The sequence below is a fragment of the Furipterus horrens genome, unplaced genomic scaffold (genome assembly GCF_987537825.1).
Source record: "Furipterus horrens unplaced genomic scaffold, mFurHor1.1.pri manual_scaffold_6, whole genome shotgun sequence".
NCBI classification, from domain to species: domain Eukaryota; kingdom Metazoa; phylum Chordata; class Mammalia; order Chiroptera; family Furipteridae; genus Furipterus; species Furipterus horrens.
In genome coordinates this window covers 8482135-8503935 of record NW_028327176.1, presented here as the reverse complement: position 1 = coordinate 8503935, position 21801 = coordinate 8482135, and the positions used below count along the sequence as shown (strand labels likewise).

At 49.9% G+C, this 21801-nt stretch overlaps 1 protein-coding gene across 1 annotated transcript; it reads right to left on the bottom strand.

Annotated features, from left to right (window-relative positions):
- Nucleotides 1–16358: 16358 nt before the first annotated feature.
- MSGN1 (mesogenin 1) lies at nt 16359–16940 on the bottom strand. Its single transcript, XM_090280161.1, has one exon. It carries the CDS (start codon nt 16938–16940, stop codon nt 16359–16361), a length of 582 nt encoding a protein of 193 aa, XP_090136287.1.
- Nucleotides 16941–21801: the final 4861 nt, after the last annotated feature.

The window sequence follows — 21801 nt, the reverse complement described above, 5'->3', positions numbered from 1 at the left end:
AAGTCCGGCATTGTTTACTTGAGAATGAAATATGTTCACAATCTCTGAGCACTGCTGAGCAGTCAGAAAGTGAGGTTCTGCTTCTCGTGGGGTCCGGACGGCACATGGAAGGAAGACACACACACAGGAGGGGTCACCAACGGCTCCCCCTCGGCAACTATGAGACATGGGGACAGAAAGGACTGGTCTTCGTTGTGGGCATATGAGGGGGCAGGGGAGGTAGGAGGGGCACAGGTTTGAGAGTCGCAAACCCACTGGACCCTGTGGGGAGCCCTGTAAAAGTCCCTTCACCTTTCCGTCCTGGTTTCTTCATCTGTAAGAAAAGTTCCTCTCTCGCAGGGTGGTCACGCAAAGCAAATGCACTAACCAACAGGAAAGCATTGCATGGGACATAAAAAGCAGGTCTGGTCCCCAGAAGCTCAGCCCTGAAAGTTTACCGTGCTGTGACCTGTCTGCCTCAGTCCTCCCACCAGCCCCCTGCTACCCCCTCCAAATGTCTTGACCCACAGACTATGACATCCTCTTCGTTAACCATGCCCATAGAGAAGCAGCTGGACTAGCCCCGAACGAACCCGGAAGGGGCTAAGCCTCTGCTGATGGTGGTACCCGCTCCTCCATGCTTTCAAGAGCACCCCAGAGTCAGCTGAGATGCCCCAAGCACCTGTGGGCTGCGCGCAGTCTGTCTCCCGAGGCTCTGCGTTCTTCTCGCTGTGGGCACCTTCCCACTTTTCAGTTCTCCCTCCCTCTCTTACCCACATGTCCAGGGCCTCCCTTCCCTCCCCCCACCCCCACCCCCCGTCCTTGACCTTTCCTTCCCACCACAATCCAGTGGACAGATAACCAGCTGGGTGTCAGTCCTGGAGGTAAGGGAAGTATGAACTTGCTTCTTATTGGTGTCTGGGGCCTGGCCTACGTGTAAGCATGAAAATGCTCACCTCTGAGAGGACAGGGGAGAGTGAGGCGTTGTTAGTAATAACGGTTAACATGTGCTCAGTTGGGGGCTCTTGTTCACTCTCCTTTCGCCAGCAGCCTGAATGTCCCCCCAGCCAATCTGAGTACATGAAACATATGCAAGTTTCCCAAGCAACCCCCCCTCCCAGGCCTTCTCACGTCTCCCAGCATTCACCGTGGTGCTCCCCCTGCTTAGAAGTCCCTTCCCAACCGCCCAACCCTTCTTTGCTCAGCAAACTTCTTTGCCTTAGAACACCCTTCAGTGGATAGCCGCTGCCCCCTAGAGAGGCCCCTCTCCGCGGTCCCCTGCACCCTGGGCTGCCCTCTCTCATAGCACCTAGCACACTGGATTTCAGCTCTTTACCTTCAGCTGGACAAAGAGCTCCTTGAAGACTGAGTTTCCAGGACCTTCTATAGGCTTTGCATGTTTGTGAAGGAACTTACTAAAGCCTCTGACATAGGACTGCTCAGCTGCATCTGCTCCTGATAGAAACTGACATCCTTTATTTCTGTGTTACCTTCTAGCAGCTGAAAACTTGAACCATCATACCCATCTGCTTGGATGCAGCTCAGGACTAAAGCTAGAGAATTAGCTAGAACGGCTTAGTCCAGATTACTGATACAACGATCACTCTTCCTTGACAACATCATGTGCATGCTTACTTTAATGGCCTTGTTATGTTACTTCTATATTGAAAGTACCTTAAATATTTGTGGTCTTCAAATGCAAGGGCTTGAATTCTAATCCTCCTCTGCCTCTGATCGGTTCAGTGATGTCTCCTTTCTGGCTCTCTGGGTTTTTACTAGCTATCTTGAAAGTCCTTGCCAGCTCTAAAAGCTTTACAATTCTACAGACAGAAGGACACAGTCTATAAATTATTTAAGGAAGAAATGTGGCAGAATATGGCCTGTATCAGGGCACAAAGAAACGCTCTTGGAGGAGAGGTACTTGGAGGTGTCCCCCAAGGACCCTTGAGTACTTCCCAAGGAGAACTCCCTTGTGCCATGAGGATCCTGTGCCAAGGTTAAAAGGCTCTGGGCAAGTGCATGCTACATATGTCCCCCTTGTCTACACTCATAACACACTTCAGCAGAGGAAAGGCTCTTTCAGAGAAGTCAGGTCATAAAACTACTCCAAGGAATGGACTCCCACCGTGCCCAAATTTGGCCAAACCTACCATTTCAGCCCTATTCTAGGCTCTCCCCACCTTTCTCTCTGCCTCACTCATTCCCACACATCTTCCCCCAGCCCTGTCCACCCGGACACACACTGTCCACTCTTGCCTTCCAGCCTGACACGCCCGATCTAGCTTCGCTCAGTGTGTGTTCCCTTAGCCTGGGCCCTGCCTGCGCCCTGTGTCCATACGGCCCCCTTCTCTACCCGGCCAACGCCAACCACACCTCCCAAATGGTCACCATCCATTCTGCTGAGTCTTCTGACCCAAGTCATATTTGGCTGCTCCGTCTACTGTGTCCCGTTATACTGTGTACAAGCCTCCAGCTACTGGTATTCTCCTAGTCTCTGGTCTCCTGCTTGGACTGGGTCTTCTGCATTAAACTGCGGGCTCCTTGCGGGCAGGCACTGTGTGGCGCTATTCAACTCAGTATCTGCAGGGACTGGCCCCTGATTGATGCTCGGTGGCTGATTCCAAAACAAAAAGGTGATGTGGACAGATGGATGGATGGATGGATGGATGGAAAGGTGGGCAGGTAGGTGAATAAACTAAGGCCTTCAGACTGCAGGTAGGGTGCAGAAAAGCAAACTCAGAGGCACCCAAGACGTGGTGTGTCAAGCCCATGATTTGTCTCCTAGGTGTATTCTGCGTCTGTTTTAATAATTCTTCATTGGTGCGATGGAACTTAGGGCCTAGTCTTTATTTCCACCTAGAAAAATTAAAAATATCCCCAAGGCAGAAACCACGAGGCACAGTCCCATGATCTGTTTTCTTCAGCTTCCTCAGTCACAGGTGCAGGGTGACCACTCTTCCTGGTTTTCCTGATATTGTCTCAGTTTTAAAATGGAAACCCCGGTGTCCCGGGAACTTCCTCATCCCAGAGAAAACCAGGACACCTGGTCATCTGAGTAGGTACATTGTTGCCCAGGAGGAAGGCTGCATGTTCAAGCCTCCCGCGCTGCTAGGCGAGAGCACAGGACTGGGTTATTTCCCATGGGTTCCCAGTGGAAGTGGCCTATTTAGCCTCTGGGACAGAAGAAATTTTCTATTAAAATTTCTTTTGAAAAAAAAAATCACAACTTCTTACCATAATAATAATGAGGAAATTCTACCATAACCAGATAGGAGTGAGACGGAGGCAGATGAGGCCTCTGGAGGGGCAAGGTGGCAGGTAGTGCCCTGCTCTCTGCTGGCAGGAACGGGCGGGTCTCTCCCTCCAGTGCACCCCACTCCTCCTCTTTGAACGCAGCTGCAATGACCTGTGAGTGATGGTTCACTGACTTTCCTTGTCCCCGTTCTTTCCTGGTTGCAGAGGGCTGAATTACTCATACTCTTCCATGATGGCAGATTACCACCTCTCCTGTTTTGTTGTTCATTTGCGCCTTTGTGGCCCCTCCACACTGGCATGGCCACCCACCCTCCACCTGCAGCCATGCTAATACCTGTCAATGGTCTCCTCTTTCCATGTGTCCTTGTAAAATGCATGCCGCTGTTTCTTTGCTTATTTTTTAATACAAATGGTCATTTGTCATTCACCTTGATCTCCTTGTGTCTTATGCCACACAGTGGGGCTGTTTTTAGCTCCATCCCTGTTGCTCATCTGGTCTGTTCCTCTTTATTACCATCTATGTCATCCACGCCCCAAGGACAGGTACTCAGAGGACCCCAATTCCCCACCACAGCCAACCATGTTGGGATGGACGTCCTCACATGCGTCACCTTACGGACCGGGGAAGCACTGAAGTGGGGCAGATACACTCAGCAGCAGGACTGCTGATCACAGGGTAAGGACAGGCTGATGGGGAGATACTGAAATGCTTCCATACTGGTTAGAAGATAGCCCTGTCGCCTCAGGTCCCTGAGTATCTTTCCTGTCGCCACAGCCCCTCCTCCAGGACCCTCCAGGACTTCCTACCATCCTGATACTAAAGGGTTAACGCTTGGCCCCACTAGACCTGACCGTCTTTCCAGCAGTTGTTAAATATTTTGACTCCCACCCCTGGATATGCATACACTTAATTGGATTGTCCCAGCTCTTATTTCTCCACAAGCAGCAACAACAAAACAAATAAACCAGCCTGAAGAGTCCAGGCCAGTCTCTTGTCTTAAAGGGATTCTCAGAGCCACAGAAACGCTGTGCAGGTTCCCATCTGTATCCCCGCGGTCCTGTCTGATGCATCTGGCACAGAGATGCGGATGCGGGAGCCCGCTGGCTGGGGCCGTTCTCCTGATAGCAGGGCCAATGCCGCAGGCAGCTAGGCCAGCCGGGGAGCAGCCTTGGCTCCGGCACCCTGAGTTTTAACTCTGCTCCGTCCCTGTCTGGCTGCGTGACTTGGACCATGTCACCTCTCTCTGCTCCTCAGCTTCCTCATTGGCAAGGTGCTCCCCAACAGGGCTGGAGTGGGGTTCAGATAATGGCAATGTAGAAGAAAGAAAAGGCCGTTTGTGTTCAATTCGGCATCACACTAGCTGCCACCTTGCCCACCCACCGGACCGCGGCCCCAGCCATGTCTCAGTCCCATGCAAAATGGGGGTGACTATACTGGATGAGATTCCATGTGCTGCCTTGATACCCTGGAGCCTGACAGGGCCCCAGAAGCTTAGCCAGGAGTTCCCCTGCCCTGGCCAGATATGCCCGCGCCGCCCACCCCCAGTAAGAAAGTCTCCCTACTTGGCTAGTTTGCCTGTCAGCTGGGAAAGCAACACCCCACCTGGTTCCGAACCTAATGGGTTGCACCTTCCTGCCAGAACTATTCAAACAAGCCAATCACATCCTTCTGTGGGGCCAGGAGTCACCTCACCTGCTCGTCACCACAAAGCCCGCCTCCCTCCCAGCCCCTGCTGGCTCACCCCACTCCTGAGTGCAGCCCCGGGGGCCCCGCCTGCCATGTGGGGTCCTCCTCCCCGAGGCTGTGAGAACATGTGAGCAAGAACCTGCCCCACCCCCGTCTCATCTCTCCAATGCCAACAGAGCTGGCTGGGGAGCCTTTACAAACACAGCTCTGCCCCCTCGCCAGCTCCCTGCCCACCTCTCCCCCCACCTGCAGACCAGACAAGGCTGGAGAAGCAGAAGGAGGGCAAGAGGAGGAGGAAGGAAAGGAGACCATGCCCCCCTCCCACTCCAAGCCCTCTGAGCAGGGCAAGGAGAGCCACTCTGAATTCCGTAGGAGGTTAGCACCATACACTGGACAGGACTCAGGACTCATCCTAATAAAACAGCCAGAGCCTCTGAAGTCTGCCCAGGATGTGGGAAGGGGAAGGTGCCTGCATTCTAGCTGGGGACAGTGACTGTAAGGAATAGCACCGCTCTGTGTCTATGCCCAGCAGATAGAGGGGCCTCAGAAGACCACTGGCCACCATCTAATAATGACCTCCCATTCATTAAAACGCAGCCCAGGGAGCCTGCCCGAGATGTGCCTTGCAGAGAACCTTGGCCGGCTACTTACCCAACACGTGTTTGTTCCCCAGAGGGGGCCCAGTCTCGCTCCTCATGGGGGACCGAGGTGGAAGAAGCCTCACTCAAGGTCACAGCGCTTGGATTCAGAGGGTGCATATCAAAGTCTGGATCCACGGCAACACCCTAATCGAGGCAGAACTTGGGAAGCCTGGACAAGCAGTCAAATCCAGGCACCCGAGACCAGGACCTGAGACCAAGACAGAGTCAGCCAATGGCACTCAGGGAGCTGGGAAGTCCAGAGAGAGGCACAGCTGGCAGGGTGCCGAGCCACAGAGGGCGCTCAAAAGCATACACATTGCTGTGACTGTCCCCTAGTCCTTGCCGGGTCTCTGGGCTGCGGCGTGTCATGGGTTAGTTGCTTCCCTCCTGTGTCCACCCATGCAAGGAGGGGCTTGGAGAAGATGCTCTCTCCTCTCTAACGTACACACACACGTACACACACACAGCGCAGGACACTGAGCTAGTCATCGCTAAGACTGGCAGCCCCTCTCCTCCAGGAATCCCACAGCTGAGACAGAGGGTAGAGGAAGACAGAGGCTGGGAGGGGCCCCGCAGCAGGCTCCTTGAGCTGGGAACCTGGGAGTTTTGGAATAAGAGTCTGTGGGGAACTATAATGTCACGTCCTCCACCTTCTGCTCTCCCAGTTGGGCGGTTTTTAACAGAAGCTTTGCGGGGAACACCTAGGGCTATACTTACTGTCCCACACAATCCTAAAGGGGACCATCAAGAGCAGGCAGATGTCTGTAAACTTAAACCACATGCTAAGAATGGTTGAAAAAAATCAAAATGGCATTTCAGAGCACTTGAAAATTATATGAAACTCAAATGTTATTGCCCATAAATAAAGCTCTAATTAGAACCCAGCCACACTCTTTCATTTGTGTTTTATCTATATCTTCTTTCAAACTACAAGTAAAAATTAAATATTTGCAACAAAGATGGCATGACCCACCAGAGCCTAAAATATTAATATTTCCTGTCCAGCTTTGACACAAATTTTCTGACTCCCGCTAGAGGCCCGTAGAAGCCTTTTTCTTCCAGGATTTCAATCCTGTTTCTTCTGGAACTAACTGAAGAACTACGTCTTCAGATCCTACAAAGCCCCAAGAGGTGCTGCTCAGGTGTTTTGGCTAAAAGTGCTTAGACCTGGGAGGGGTGAGGAAGAGCAGGGGCATCAGAGAGAAGTGGCTGCACTTGACCTGGGAGCCCTCCTCCTCCCCCTTCTCAACCCTGAGCAGCGGTGGGAAGAGCCCTGACCAGCAGTGCTCATGGGCTGGGCAAATAAGACTTGCTCATCAGGCTTAACTTGAAAACAAACGGAAAAGGATTCCTTTCTAATCACTGGTCCCAACCACATTCTGTCAAATGGCTCTCGTGTGCACTCAGTGACACTCTGCGCAGATGCCATACCCTGGCAGGTAGTGTTGTGTGTTAGAAGTCTGGGATAGTTTGAGATACAACTTCATACAGCCAGTAGTCCTGTGGCCAGTTCACGCTTTCACCTCCCCCCGTTGCTGGTCTTGTGACTGAAGAGACCTGGAGTCAGAGACACCTTGGAGTAGAAAGGGGTGGCTTGCTGTTTCCCAATGCCCCCTTGTCCTCTCTGGGATCAAGACTTCCAATATATTGGAGCAGGGAGGAGAAAAAATGGGGGGGAAACTAGTATTTCGTGGTGTGTGTGTGTGTGTGTATGTTACGCTGTTTTTTGTCTTTACTGATTTGGTTACCACTGTGGTCCTTCATCATGGCTGGTTCCCACCCACTGACCATCAATGCTCGTGTGTGACAGGTGTCTGATGCAGGGTCCTTTGTTGGTGGGGCTTAGCAGTGCGCACAGCTCAGAGACCTGACGTGGGAAGTTCCAGTACACATGCTGCCTCCTCCCTCCCCTCGCCCCCTCCCTTTAAGATGGGGCCCCTCCCTGACTACTCTCTGAGGGGGTGAAGCTGCACCTTTCAGGGCCCTCAGTGGCGTCCAGGAGGCCCGTGGAAAACATCGTTCTCCCAGCCGAAGTGGGGACTAGAGTCTGCTCCCCTCTGCCGTCTCTCCGGGCTTGCTCAGGTGGGCTCAGGGGCAGGTGCTCCGGCTCCCTTCCCCTGCCCTCCTACCTGAGTATCCTGGAGCCTCCAGCTTCTGAGCGCGCCCTGGGCACGCGTCTCCGCCGCGGGACTGCGCCCTGTCACTGTGGTACCTAGCGATTCACCGCAGCCGAGAACACGTGGGGAGGGGGTATCCTGACCTTCAGACCCGAGAATGCCTTTCTCAATGCCAGCCTCATTGCGGCATTTGGCCCTCCCTCCGTGGGGTCAGCTCCTGTTATAAAGGAGGGCTTAGCGCAGTTTTCTTTCAGCGGGTGCCTCTCCAGGGACTGGGACTGTCCAAGGCTCGTTTGCGCTCAGCGCTCAGCGCTCACGTCGTTCACCCACGGCGCTTCCTAAATCCGTTTGACGGGCACAGGCTCCCTCCTGTGGCTGGTCCCTGCCATTGCACGGTCATGCGACTAGCAACGGAAAGTTTAACTCCTGGTACCTTCCAGCAGGCTTTCCATGAGCACAGAAAGTATGCAGATTTACATCCTTCTTTCTTCACTTAACAGCCCTAGACAGTTTAATTTGGCTACTTTGGGGCATTTTTAATATTTAAAAAATATTGCACAAGACAGTGAATTGCTGAAATACTGAGAACCACTTACGTTACACTCCGTAGATCTCACATACACACAACCTTAGGGGTTCTTTACTCTTCCCTTCTTCCAGGCAGGAGTTGGGGTCCACGTGGAAGGAGAGAAGGGCCTTTCTTACACATTTCCTACGTGTGAGTCCAGAACTTAGAAGGGGCTTTTAAATGAGAACCATGTGACACAGAAAATCCCTGCTTCACAGATGAAGAATCTCAGTTCGGAGAGTTAAGTAACTTTCTCCAGGTCGCACAGCTGGTGAGTATCCAGACCAGGCATCAAGTACATTCCTCTGTGACCCCAAGGCCTGTTATCGCTAAGGTACTAGACCTGCCAAACCAGAGCTTCCTCCCCCCCCCCTGGAACTGGTGCCATCCAAGGACATCGGCTTTTATTAAATTTTTTAAATTAATTTTACACATTCAACCAGAATGACTCCAGCTGCCCTAACCCCCACGCAAATGGCACTCCCATTGCCCTGCGGGAGTCATCCCTTGTCTGCTTTCTCCTGTCCCCAGTAAATGCTCCCTGGGTGACTTAAGGGTGCTCCAGACCCTGGGCATTCTCCCCACAGTCATACTTTGGCACCTGTTCCAGCAGGTGCGACCAGCAGGAAGCCCTGCACTGAGTGAAGAAGTCCCCGCAGGCCCACAGCGGTCACCAAGGCCTGTTCTGGGGGCAGCCAGACCCTCCCAGGTCTGTGTCCAAAGCCACAGTTCAGTGAACACACCCTCACAGGAGCAACATGGCTTTAACAAAAAATCAGGGAGATCCCCCAGCTGGCACGACCCTTGGAGGTCACCTTGCCCAGCTCTCATTTTACTTGTAAGAACATGGAAGCCTGGAGAGGAGAAGAGAACTTGTTCAGCTGGTTAGGGCCAGACAAAGCTTTGCAGCTGATTCTGGATCCTAAGAAAGTCTCTTCCGTGCTGTGTTTGGCTGGCCCATCACTGGCAGCAAATTAGAAACCAGAGCACCAAACACATGACCATGGGGCAGGCTGCTACCCCTCTCCCCTCCATCACCTGAGGAGCTGCTCAAGGAAGGAGCCTCGACCGGGTTAGCAGCTGAGCATAATTAAGGTAACAAAGTGCCAACCAGGGCGTGTGTCCTGAGCGCGCCCCTCTGGTGAGCCAGGCCTGTGTCTGAGAAGGTCATCAGGAGGATGTGACCGCCACCAGCCTGGTCTTTGGAGGCTCCTCACCCCTCCCCGTCCCACACAGGGAGCTCTCTCAAGGATGTAGCCTTGGGCCACTGAGGTGTTGTTAACACCATCTGGACTGACTATGCGATTGATTGGACCCAGTCAAGGGCTCTATGGAAACTTTCAAGGCTCGGGCAGGTGGGCGCGGAGATCATTTGTCTTGAGGAACCCAAGACAAGCCTCATATATAAGTCCTCTTCTTTAATAAACCTGCCACCTACAAATCTGGAGTGGCTTCCCTCTTTCTTCTGTCTCCCCTCACCCTCAGAGTATGGGGGCCAGTTTGGGATCTCCCCCAAGAGTATGAACCAACAGCCTGGGGGCCAGATACAGGGGCGCGAGACCCTAACCACGAGAGCAAGAGGCAAACTGTTTTATTTACCCCACACTCCTGGTCTCTAGCACAATCCCTGCTTCATAGTAATTTTTCATTCAAAGGGTGTTAGTTGCTGGCACATGCCTGCTGGGGAGAAGTTCCCAATCCAATAAGCAGAGAGATAGATGCTTCTGATGTGCACAAACATGTTCAGGTTTATCGTCCTGGCTGGTTTCACTTAGTCTTGGCCTCCCATCTTACAGGCCTTTCCCAGCTACCCTTTTAATTTGCACATCTGGCCACAGGTGGCAGAAAATATTGTTATTTGCTGAAGACCGGACTCCCCCTTCGTGGTTATGTAAAGAAGTATCACAAAAGTAAAGTAAAATGCACTTGAGTGTGTAGTGATCGAGCCACCTGGACCACAATGTCAGTTGCTCCTTATACCTGCGTCACGTTCAGGGTGGGGCTTAAACTGAAGCCCAGGTAAACAACCACCTGCGTTAGGTCAGGCTGAGCCAGCTTCCCCACAGCTTGAAGGACACTCAAGCCCGCAGCCTCTTGTCCCCTCTTGCCTGTCCCTCCTCCTTCCCCTGCCCCTTCAAACTCAGTCTGAGCTTCAGTCAAACCAGCCACCTCTGACCCCCAAGCCCTGAGCTTACTTAGACCTCCAGGCTCTTGCAGGGGCTGCTCCTTCTGTTGAGCATGCTCTTGGCTCCCTCAAGTGCCTAGAGGACAACTTCAAGAGCCCTCTCCTCTGTGACCCCTTCCCTGAGTCCTGCAAGGGGCAGTGGGTCCTTTCATCTCCTTACCCACTTCTCTCCCTCACTAGACTGTGGGCATCTTGTCGCTGCGTCCCCTTAGTCCAGCGCAGTGGAAGGGCCAGCTGACATCGACTCCGGTCTCCACACTGCCTGTAGGTGCATGTCCAGGTTCCTGCCATCATCACACTGTCTGCTCTCTGTCCCAGGGGCTGGTCCTCAACCCACGGCTGAGCCCTCAGCTGCCCCAGAACGCATCAGGCTTTGAGATGTTTGTGAGCATCATGGAACTTAAATTTCTTAAATGTCATCAGCTCTAGCTGCTAGGAAGTAATTAGACATGTAGTAAAAATAATGATGGGGTCTCTTGGGGGTACTAATTCCTGAATTATGAAGGGAAATAAAGTTCTGTCTCAAGGTTTAGGGTTTCACTACCCTAGGTTGCATGTGGATGTTGTTTGTGTGTGCACGTGGATTAGGTTTAAAATTCAGACAGGTTCCACGCAAAACCTGCTCTGCAGAAATGTGCCCTAGAACCTGTCCTGTTGTTCTGTCTTTGTGAAGATGCTTTTGGGGGCAGGGTTTAGGGCATGCCTGGAGTTCCTAGGAGACTGCACAGTGGAGCCAGAGAGAATCGGATTAGGAGTTCAAAATTTTGGATCTGGTGCCAGCTCTGTCATTTTGTTAATAGTTGCAATGCTTTGTCATTATGAGCCTGCATGTGCTCATCGGTAAAGTAGACAAAATTCTTCATCTATAGTGAGGTACCAGTAAGAATGAAGCGGGATGATTTATGTAAGATGCTTTGTACTCACTGAAGCAATATAAAGACACATCTGGTTAGTGCTGCACAATGCCAGGCTGGGGTTTGAACCACGTGTTCACCTCTGAGTGCCTCTGTCTCCCCAGCTATAAAATGGGGATTACTTCAATCCTTCAGAGGGTTGTTAAAGTTATTTCTTACTTCATACAAGTTAAAATAGTTATTGCATGCAAATTTCTTAAAACAATGCCTCAGCCAGAGTAAGTACACAATAAATATTAGTTGCTATTATTATAAGTATTGCCATTTTAATTTTTTCACTTTCAACCTAAAAGAAACTGAAGAAAAGGTGTATAAGCTGTAGTCCCTGAGAACAGGTTCTTTTGAAATCAGGTTTTATATAACTCTGGAGGCATAGAAACGCCCCGAAGTTATTACAAAACTGCCACACTTTTTTAAAAGTCCTGTTTCGAGAGAGAGCGAGAGATCACGCTTCATACTTTGTGGGAGCAGGGTTGAAAGGGTATCATAATTTAACAGCTGCCCTGGTCTATAGAAATGCCACCAAGTTGTTTGGGCGATGGGAATACAGAGCACGAGCGCCGACTAGTGGCCAAGGCCTGTCACTGCTGCTTTTCTGGCCCGGAGACCTTAGTATATTGTCACAGGAATGAGTCAAGCAGACCTGGGTAGAATCCTGAGCCCTGCACCCATTCTGGGACGGTGGGCGAGGTGACGGTGGCCCCTCTGAGCCTGTTTCTTTATTTGCAAAATGGGCTCATAATAGCCATCTCCTGTTGTCCGCAGTCAAGATGAAAGGGGGAAAAGGATAGAAAGCCCTAGGCCCCGAGCCTGACACTTCAGTAAGGAATCCATCCTCAGCTGGTGCCTACCTGGCTGGGAATAGCCCGGGGGCACTGCTTTGCAGCCCCTCCTATCTCCCCCGCAGGCCCCTGACCTCCAGTCCCACCTGTCTCCCCACTTAGAGAAACCGAATTCAACAGAGTTGATTCAAATGAAGAACTTGAGGGGAGATGAGGGAGGGAGAGCCAACAGATTTCAAACCCAAGAGACAAAACAAATCCGTAGTTGTCCTTTTTCCAGCCTCCTCAAGTGTTTTTTGCTTTCTCCCTCCTTCGAATTCAAGGGCCTCTCTGGAACCAAAGTATCAAGATCTAGTCCTTCCAGGTGCTCGAAGAGGCAGTTCTGTAGCTTCAATATTTCCTCTGCAGCATAGGAGGGCAGGAGGAGTATGCCAGGCTGGCTGCAGACGAGCCCGCAGGGGTCAGGGCCGGGCCCAGGCTCCCTCCCGCAGCCGGCAGCCTGCAGCGCCTACAGGAACTGTCGGCAATCAAGCGTCCCCCAGTGCAGGCACAAAGCCTACCGAGCCATGGTAATGGGACTTCCCTGGCATCGGCGTCTTCTTTTGCTGTTGCTTTTAAAAACTGTTTTAGCAAATGTAAGAATAATTCTGTTGAGTGGTGAGTGTGTGGACCATTTCCCAGCCCTGCTCTGGCCTCTCTCCCGATTAGCGATGTGGTCCAAACTGCGAGAATAGAGAAAGCTCAGCCCGGTGTGACTGTGGAGCACTTAACTGGACCCAGAGGAGCAGAAGTCAGGCTTCTGTGGATGAGGAAGCACTCTAGGTGCCAGCAGGGAAGTGAGAGGAATTTCTGGAAATGTTTGGGGTGGGCGCCGAAGTTCAAAGGGAAATAATATAGCGGAAAAGATAAATGGCCCCTTCTGAAATGCCTCTGGTGGCGGGAGAAGGGAGGGTCCCAGAGACAGAGATGCAGAGAAAAGGTAGAGAAGCCCTGGGAAGGAATGAGGATTTGCCAGAATGCTCTCCTCCTACTGCCCAGCGCAAGGGACCAGGGTCGCAAGCCGCATCCTCGGAGCCAGCTGGAAGAGAGACGCCAGCTGGAAGAGAGATGGCACCTGTGCTCAGGGCAGCGGGGCAGAGGCCAGCTGTGCTCAGTGCAGCGGGGCCGAGGGCAGCTGAGCTGAGTGCAACGGGGCAGAGGGCACCTGAGCTGAGGGCAGCGGGGCTGAGTGCAGCGGGGCCGAGGGCAGCTGTGCAGAGGGCAGCTGTGCTGTCTCCACCTCCTGGCTTTCCAGATGCCTCCCCTCCACCGGGTACCTTAGGAGTCCTGAGGGCAAGCCCAGCTAGACAGTGAGTCTGTGGCTTCCCTTGATTTTTTGAGTAAGGACATGACCTCCTAACCCATCCACAGTATTTAGTCCCCAGGGCAACCAAAATTATCCAAGCTATTTATAAACTATTAATGCTTGGACTTGAAAAAAATCAGAAGTCAAGAAGAGCATTTGGGTTTCACTCTTTGAAAAATGGTGAGGAAAATAACAGTTGATCTAAAAGCTGATCAAAGGCTAGAGACCCCCTTCCCCTAAAACTATTCTTTCTAATCCTCACCCACCAACACGTGAAACATCACAAGCACATGTGTGCGTGCACATGTACAAATACATACATGTATACACATACACTCTCACATGAACATCTATACATGTACAGGGTAGAGTCCTTTCGAGAAATCTTGATATTGCCCAACATTTCCTAGTTTCTTCTCTAAAATGCCACCAACAAATGTATGAGAAGTTGATGGAGGTTTGTATACACCAGATGACATGTTAGCAACTGTGCCCACCACGTACTACCCACTGATGACAAGATATTCTTCAGTTATGAAAACACTAATCAGAAATAAAGTTGTATTTCTTCTATGCACAAAAATAGACAAAAAATAAGTGTAGGTATGTTAAAGAGCCATAGATAAATAATTACAAAAATATTTGCAGAAGTCTGAATCTTTATATGGCCTTGGAACTGGGGAAAATTAAGCAAGGGAAGAAATACATGAGCCATGAAAGACATCTGATCATATAAAAAATGAAAAGCTTGAAAGAGGAAAAGATAACATAATCAAAATCATAAGCATAAGACATCATAAACAAAGATTATAACAAAATAATAGATTAGAAGGAAATATTTTTAACATATATAATGTACTAAGAACGCTCCCAAATCATTAACAAGAAGGTAAATAACCAATAGAAAAATGACAAAGGACATAAACTGGCAAGATATAAAAAAAGAACCAAAATGAACAACAATAACATAAAACTTAAAGTGATGCACCATCTCAAATAGCACATGGGGAAATTTAAATGACTACAATGACATAACCATCTTTTATCCATTAAAAATGTTCAGAAGATAATATCCAATGGGAACAAGGTGCTGGTTTTGTCCCATAATGTTAGAGCAAGGAGAAATAACTACAAACCTGTATAGAAGTCATCTGTTAGTATCTATTTAACTTGAAAATGTGCATATACTTTGATCCAGGAATTCCAGTTCTGGGAATTTTTCAGTCTAATTAAAATATCAGTGTATAAAGCTAGTTGTGATGTTTGTTAAAGCATTTTTTGTAATTAAAAAAAAACTGAAAACAACCTAAATATTATTCAAAAGGGGATTCATTTAACAAAATTATGCAACACCTGGAGTAGGGAACATCGTTTGGATCCCCACGTCCCCTGTATATTCACATGTGTGACACAGGGCGGGTCTGTGCTTCATCTTCCTCATCTCTAAGATGAAGGTACTAATGGTACTTACATTATAGAATTTCTTGTGTTAACTTGAAGGTCTTTTACTATATATTGCCAAGTTTTTTTTAAAAAGCAATTACAGAATTAAATGTATTCTTCAAAAATGTACGTACGCCTGTATTTATTTGTATGCTTTATGCAAAGGAAAAAGTAGAAAATCTTGGCATTAAATTGTGACTATCTCTACTGCTTTTGTAGTTTGTCACTAAAAAAGAAGAATCACCAAAAGAAAAAAAAAAAAATACAGGAGACATAAACATTGAAAAACAAATACAAATACTTAACAATCAGAGGGGGAAAACATTCAGCCTTAAAGCCTACTAGGTTTTGAGAATCTCCTTTGTTCAAAGCCCCCTTTATGATGCCATGTGCCACCAGATTAGCCAAGCTGAGGGTGCTACAGTCACCCCCTAAGACAAGGCACAGAGAAGGGGGGGTGTTTGTGTATGGATGCATGTGGGGTGATGGGGAGGGCTGGAGGAGGGGAAGATGCTGTGGGAAAAGAAATAAATACTTTTGAAGGGATTAGAGGCAGACTTGGGTTCTAATCCTGACCCTTGCACTTTTCTGTAGAATTAATATAGTCTGGTTTTCTTTTTAAACCAATCTCTTCATACGAGAAATGAGTACGGGACAGAGAAATGAGTATGGGACAGGATCCAGTGGGGTCCTATTCACAGCAGGCCTGGCACAGGGCGCTCCTGTCCTCCCAGTTCTGCTTCGGGCCCCTCCACGGTGCTGAAACCTCTCTTCCTCCTCCTCCGCCCCACCCCCCATCCCCATCCCCTGCACCCGTCCTGCAGGCTCGAGGTGCTGGCCTTTAGGCTTGTCACTCTGTCTCACTATAGCCTGTCTGCCTGTGACTTTCTGTTTGCCATGACATTCTCTCCTGCTGCATTTAAGGTTTTTGTGGGTGCCTTTGCACATAAAGGCATGATTTCAGTCAACACACACACACACACACACACGCGCGCGCGCGCGCGCGCGCGCGCACGCGCACTAAAACAGAAGCGCTGAAGTCCTTTACTTGCCAGAGAACATTCTAAATAAGAATCCAGGTGTCCCTGGATCCTGTACACAATACAGGCTTAGTCAGCAACAGAAAGCAACATCCCGACACCAACATGGCCAGAGAAGATGAATTGTAACAATTCTACCTTATTGAAAAGCTGCACTTACAGTCATTGACCCTTTAAAATATCTTGAACAGAGAAAGGCACACTGATCTGTCTCTTTGCAAAGGGCGAGACTCCTGAGAAATCGTGGGCAAACGGGAAGCAAAGTACCTGCTCCTCTGGCAGTTCCACCAAGTTCAATGGGCAGTCCCTGAGAGCTTTCCTGACCACGAGGTCACCAGGCTTACTATATACACATGACTGTGTGCTGCTGGGCCAGGAAGCCGGGCGCTGGGTTCCCGGGCCTCAGGCGCTCTGCAGCCGCGGCTCCCTCCCACTGTTGAGCAGGTCTGTGAGTTCTCCGATGTACTTGATGGTGTACTTCAGCGTCTGGATCTTGGTGAGCGGCTGGCCCCTCTGGCTGTAGACAGGTGGCAGGTAATTCCGGAGAGTGTGCAGGGCATCCGCCAAGGTCCTCATCCGGAGCTTCTCCCTCTCGCTGGCTTTCCGTCTCCGCTGCACAGACATCCTGACTTTGGTGCCCTTCTGCGCCTTGGGGCCACCAGCGCCCTGCAGGTAAGCGGGCTGGAAAGCTAACACGTTGTAGTCCACCTCTACGAGGCCACCGGGGCCATGGCCGCTGCAGCCTCCGCTGCCCCCGTGGCTGGCACCTCCATGCCCACAGGGCAGCCCAGCCACGGCCGGACGGGGAGAGGACGTGTAAGACTCCAGGGATGGCGCCGGGGAGAGGCTCTGAGTGGGGGAGGCCTGGTGCAGCTCGAAGGGCCCTGCCCTGGTTTTCCAGTCCCAGGAGGACAGCAGCCCAGGGCTGTCGGAGGAGCCCAAGCCATCCTCCAGGCTGAGGAGGGTGTCGCGCAGGTCGGCCATGCCTGCGAGGCAGCTGCAGAGAGAACGGCTCCCTGGCAAGTGACAAAGGTCTGCCTCCCGGCCCAGGCAGAGCCTCTTTAATGACGGCGGGGACAAGTGATGAAGTGGGAAAGAGGGCCGGGCGGAGCGAGTTCAAAGGAGAAAGCGAGGACCAAGATGGAAGATGAACTCCTCAGGTGTCACTTTCTCCTCATGGATAATTAGCATCTTCCAGCTAAAACGGCTTTAAACAGAAAGGCCTCCAGGAGAAGAAAAAAGGAATTATCTTGTTGTAACTAAACCAATTAAGGCTACATAACTAGACTTAGCATTGTCCTGTGGGACTCATTAAAGAGGGAGCCAAAGAAAACAAACCTGCGGAGCTCTGCAGCCAGGAGGTGGTGGTCAGGGGCCTGGTGGAGAGTAGCGATGCCCCAGAGGGCCCATCCCCTCCACCAAGACCACCTAGACTTTCAGAGCAGATGCTGTTGGAGAGACAGCGTGGTCTGGGGAGGAGGTAACTCACATTCCTTCCTATGTCAAATGCAGACAATAAACCCTTGCTCCATGGGGCTTTTGGGCGGCAGGGACACAGGGGACACTTGGTGGATACCAGCTTCCTCCTTTCCTTCCTCTTCAGTAGATTTCCCTAGGTTTTGTAGGGCGCAGACCAGCCTATAGGCATAACGGCAGAGGCCAGCAGTCCCAGTGAATCCAGAGCCCTCGCAAGCAAGCAACATCCTTCCAGAGGCGGGAAGCCCTTACTGTAACTGAGCACGCTGGGATTTGTCACAGCAGACACCGGGAAAGAGAGAGCCCCTTTAAGGCAAGGAGTTTGTAGCGTACCTGCCGGTCAGCCTTCTGAAAGATTCTTTTTTTTTTAAATCCAGCTGCAGCGTCACACCTGGTTTTTGAAATGTATAGAGGAAGTGCGAAGTTAACTGCGGAGCCTGCCAGGTTTTCCCACCATAGCTCCAAATGCCGCTGGATGTGTTAAGTCGGGTGGTCTTGTGAGTTTGCTCCACTTCCTTCATGCTCTGGGAAAGAGAGACGCTGTGTTTCGGAGAAGGTTGTCCCCATTTGTCCCCTGCACATTACTTTTTCTCCATGTAACTCATTCTACAAATTAGTATTCATACCAGAAGCACCGTGGGTTACATTTCAGAGTAATACCAGCGTGTCCTCTAACGCGGTTACTTAAGGCCCCTGGCAGTTATTGAAACAAAATGTCAATGGTCTAATTAAAACACTGGTGGTATTTTTTAATTAGGTAGGCTCAGGGAAGAAGCAGCTCACACAGTCAATCTGTGATGAGGAATGCTCTTAATTTGGCCATCAACTAAAGGACACTTAGCCCTATCTGCCAGAATAACAGCATCAATAAAACATAATAAATATAGTAAGTGATTTCTTCTCCTTTCCTCTCCCCTTCGTTTTCCTTCAGCTCTTATTGGGAAGCCTAGAATCTGCTGATGTTATTCAAGGAAATTTACACAGATTATAATTAATCTTTATTTAAATTTTTTTTTTTTTTTTTTTTTTTTTACAGATGAAAGTTTTAAGGCTCTAAGAGGTTAAAAGACCCAGTTAAGATTTCCCTGGTCAAGCCAAGATCCTTTTGTAACACCCAAAAGTCCACCTTCAAAAAACCATTGTTTTCTATTTCAGTTGGTTGTAGTCAAAGCAGGTGACCTCAATATGACTCAAAAAGAAGGGGGCCCTCCGTAGCCCCAAGGTGGTGGTGGTAGCCACTGTCATAGCCACTGTCATAGCAGGCTTTCAGCCATCATTCTAAGGTCACAGTTTTTCTTACAGTATGTCTCTGCTCTCGGACGCCATAACTTTTTCCTTTTTCTATGGCTTCTTTCTAAAATCGCTAATTTCTTAAATTTCTATTTTCAGAAGTTCTATTTTTCTAAAGGAGAACATGTCTGCCAAATCCTTGGTACTCTGTAACCCTCAATAAATGGAGGCTTTGTTCTTACTGTCACCGGGATCAGGACGGCACGCTGCGCTCTGACTCCTCTGCCTCTGGCCTCCACCCCCCAGTATCGCTGGGCCCCGAAACCTGTTCTTGGAACAAGGAAACTTCCTGCTGTCCACGTTTGTCTAGTAAGAAATAACCCAGAGCCGGATCTACATTGGTCCTGCTTGTCTCCGTGAGACATTCGGCACTCGTCCTGTGGAAATGGAGGTGCAGGACAGCAGAGCACAGGGGCCATCGATCGCTCCAGCTGCCGGCGGACGCCTGTTGAGTGGAAAAGGCCTGGAGGCCTGGAGGACAAGGCTGCTCCTGATAGTATTCCAGGTGCTTAACATAGATGAACTCACATTAATCCTTGCAACAACCTGTGAAGTAGGAGCTCTTATCGTCACCAATACTGTTGTCCTAATAAGAAACTGAGGCACAGAGGACTTCAGTCATTTGCCAAAGACACCAGAACAAATGGCTGATAGCCCAGGATTCACACCTGGCTTTTAACCATTGGCTGAAACACCTGAGAAAAGTGGGGGGCATCAGCATGGTGGTCCCTCTGGTGCTCTTGAAGCCTAAACTCCAGCTGTAACTGGAACTCAGTAAAAATGAGAAGATGGATTAATTGGTACCATTCAATCATGTAGGCAGTGCCCACAGAGCACCTGAAATCGGCCCAGGGTCTTGGCACTGTCGGGGCTGAAAGGATGCAGTAGGTTTAGACTTTCCTCATCCCTAAATTAGAGGCTGAGATGGACTCACACCCACATAACTCTTCTCTGCCCCCACTAGTGGGCAGGCCTAATTCTCATGGTCTGAGGGAGTGCTGTGTGTAAGATCTGCAGAGCTAGCCCTGTCTCGGCCACACGCACAGTTACTCCAGCGATGAGAGCGGTCATGATCAGAAACTTCTTTGTTCCTAAGTGCTCTGGATGATTGATCCCACTGAAATCTCATAAAAAATCCTTTAAAGAAAGAAGCATTTTTGTCCCCATTTTACATAAGAAAAAAAACAGAAGTTTAGAGAAGTAGAAAAAGTTGCCCTAAGTCATGAGTGAAAAGTGGAGGGGCCAGGCCCCAGTGAATGATGCTGTGTCATGTGGGAGCAGGTAGGGAGGGAGGGTTTTGAAAGGGGCCCTTGTTCACGTCCTGAGGTTGTTTTGTAACTTTGGGTTCGCAGCTCCTGAACAGAAGGCATCTGTCTCCCTTACCACTTTCTAGTGCTTTCCCTGGGCTTAGACCACGCTATCAAGGTAAGGTTGCTATGTAGGCATAGTTTCCTGTAATTGACCATTTTAGAAAGAATATCTTATTCTTTCACCCATAGACCACTTTTATGTACTAATAACAACAATTGCACTTTCCTTTTTCTGAGTACTTAAAGTACATACTCTGTGCCAGGTGCTAAAACCAGAGCCCCATATACATGATCTCAGGCAATCCTCCATTCGGTTCGGGAAGGTAAAGGCATCATCTTCATCTCACATAAGGGGAAGTGAAACTCGGATGCTAAGGACCTCGCCCAAGTTCAATGGACACAGCTTCTCCTTTCAAGGCCACAAGTTCACGCCAACACTTCTGCGGCTGACACACCCAGAGTCAGCTGCAGTGATGCACCCATTTCCGGTCTCCATAGCCTCCCGCTCTGAAGCTAATCGTGCGGACACTCCGCGTGCCCTGGTTTCAATAGCTGTCTTTGGCCATTAGGGTCTCACAGCCCTGATCCTCGTATACTTCCCAGTCCCTATTCCCATCCACAGCCACGCAGCCTCACTGGCCAAACCAGCCCCTGGCCTTCCTGGCAGGCAGGGGATAGAGCCAGTGTTTGAACACAGTGAGGACTAAGTTAAGCACCTTGCACCCTTTCATGCCATCACACAATCCTGGCACCCAGCTAACAAACAGGCAACCAACAAATAGATCATTCTTGTGGGGCAAAGGGAGTGTGTATGTGTGTGTGTGTGTGTGTGTGCATGTGAAAAGAAAACATCTAATTGCAATGTAATATCTTCCTATGTGCTTGAACTAGTAAAGAGAAATAGAAGTAGCAGTTTCCCACTTGGTTACTGACCTAGAGCCCCTGTGTTACAGGCTGCGAGAGTTTTAGCAAAGCCAGGGCATGCGTTACTTTCATATCATTGTCATTACTCTCCCTACAAACCAGGGAAACCATGAAAGTTTTGACTCTCCCAGTTTGAGTCTGAGGTTCATTGGAAAGCCAAAGACTAATATTTTGGTGTCAATCCTCTTAAAAATCAATAGTGAAGCATCATGTAATGTGCAAATAGATGATTTTCATGGGCTATGTATTTTGTCACCAGAACAAAATAAGAGAAAAACGTAGAAATGAAATAATGTGGCTCACTTCCTAGGAGAGCCAAGAGACAGAAGACAATTATGCTAGCCTGTAGAAAACCTTTAGAACAGAAAGAGAAAACCCCTGTGGCCTTCTCAAGCCATTCTTCCAGAGGAGGATCCCCGCCCTGAAATTATATTCATCTCCATGCCCTTCACTCAGCAATATCAGAGGAGCATCCTTATCCGGCCCAAACACCTGTATGACTTCCTTTGTCCTCAAGCCTGAGCTCTGTAACCTAGCGCATCAGCCCACTGCACAGCCAAGCCCTGTGTAAGTCTTCTTTGCCAAATGAATGCAGAGGGAAGCCAAGCCGGTGGCTTTCCCTGACAATAGTCCACTTACAGGTAGCCGTGTGCCTGTGCGACCCCTACAGGTTCTGATCAGAACAGAAACCGCCTTCTCTTCTGAAAATATGACTAAATCTGCTCATTGAGGGTGGGGGGCGGGGGAGTCCAGTCATCAGGTCCACACAAAATGGGCAGTTATGCGGCCGATGGGGGGTAGCAGAGACGAGAAGGCACTGTGTAGGGCAGGGGAACATCAGAGCA

Excerpts from the sequence above, each read along its gene's own strand:
- MSGN1 (XM_090280161.1), bottom strand. The coding sequence starts at position 16,940 with ATGGCCGACCTGCGCGACACCCTCCTCAGCCTGGAGGATGGCTTGGGC.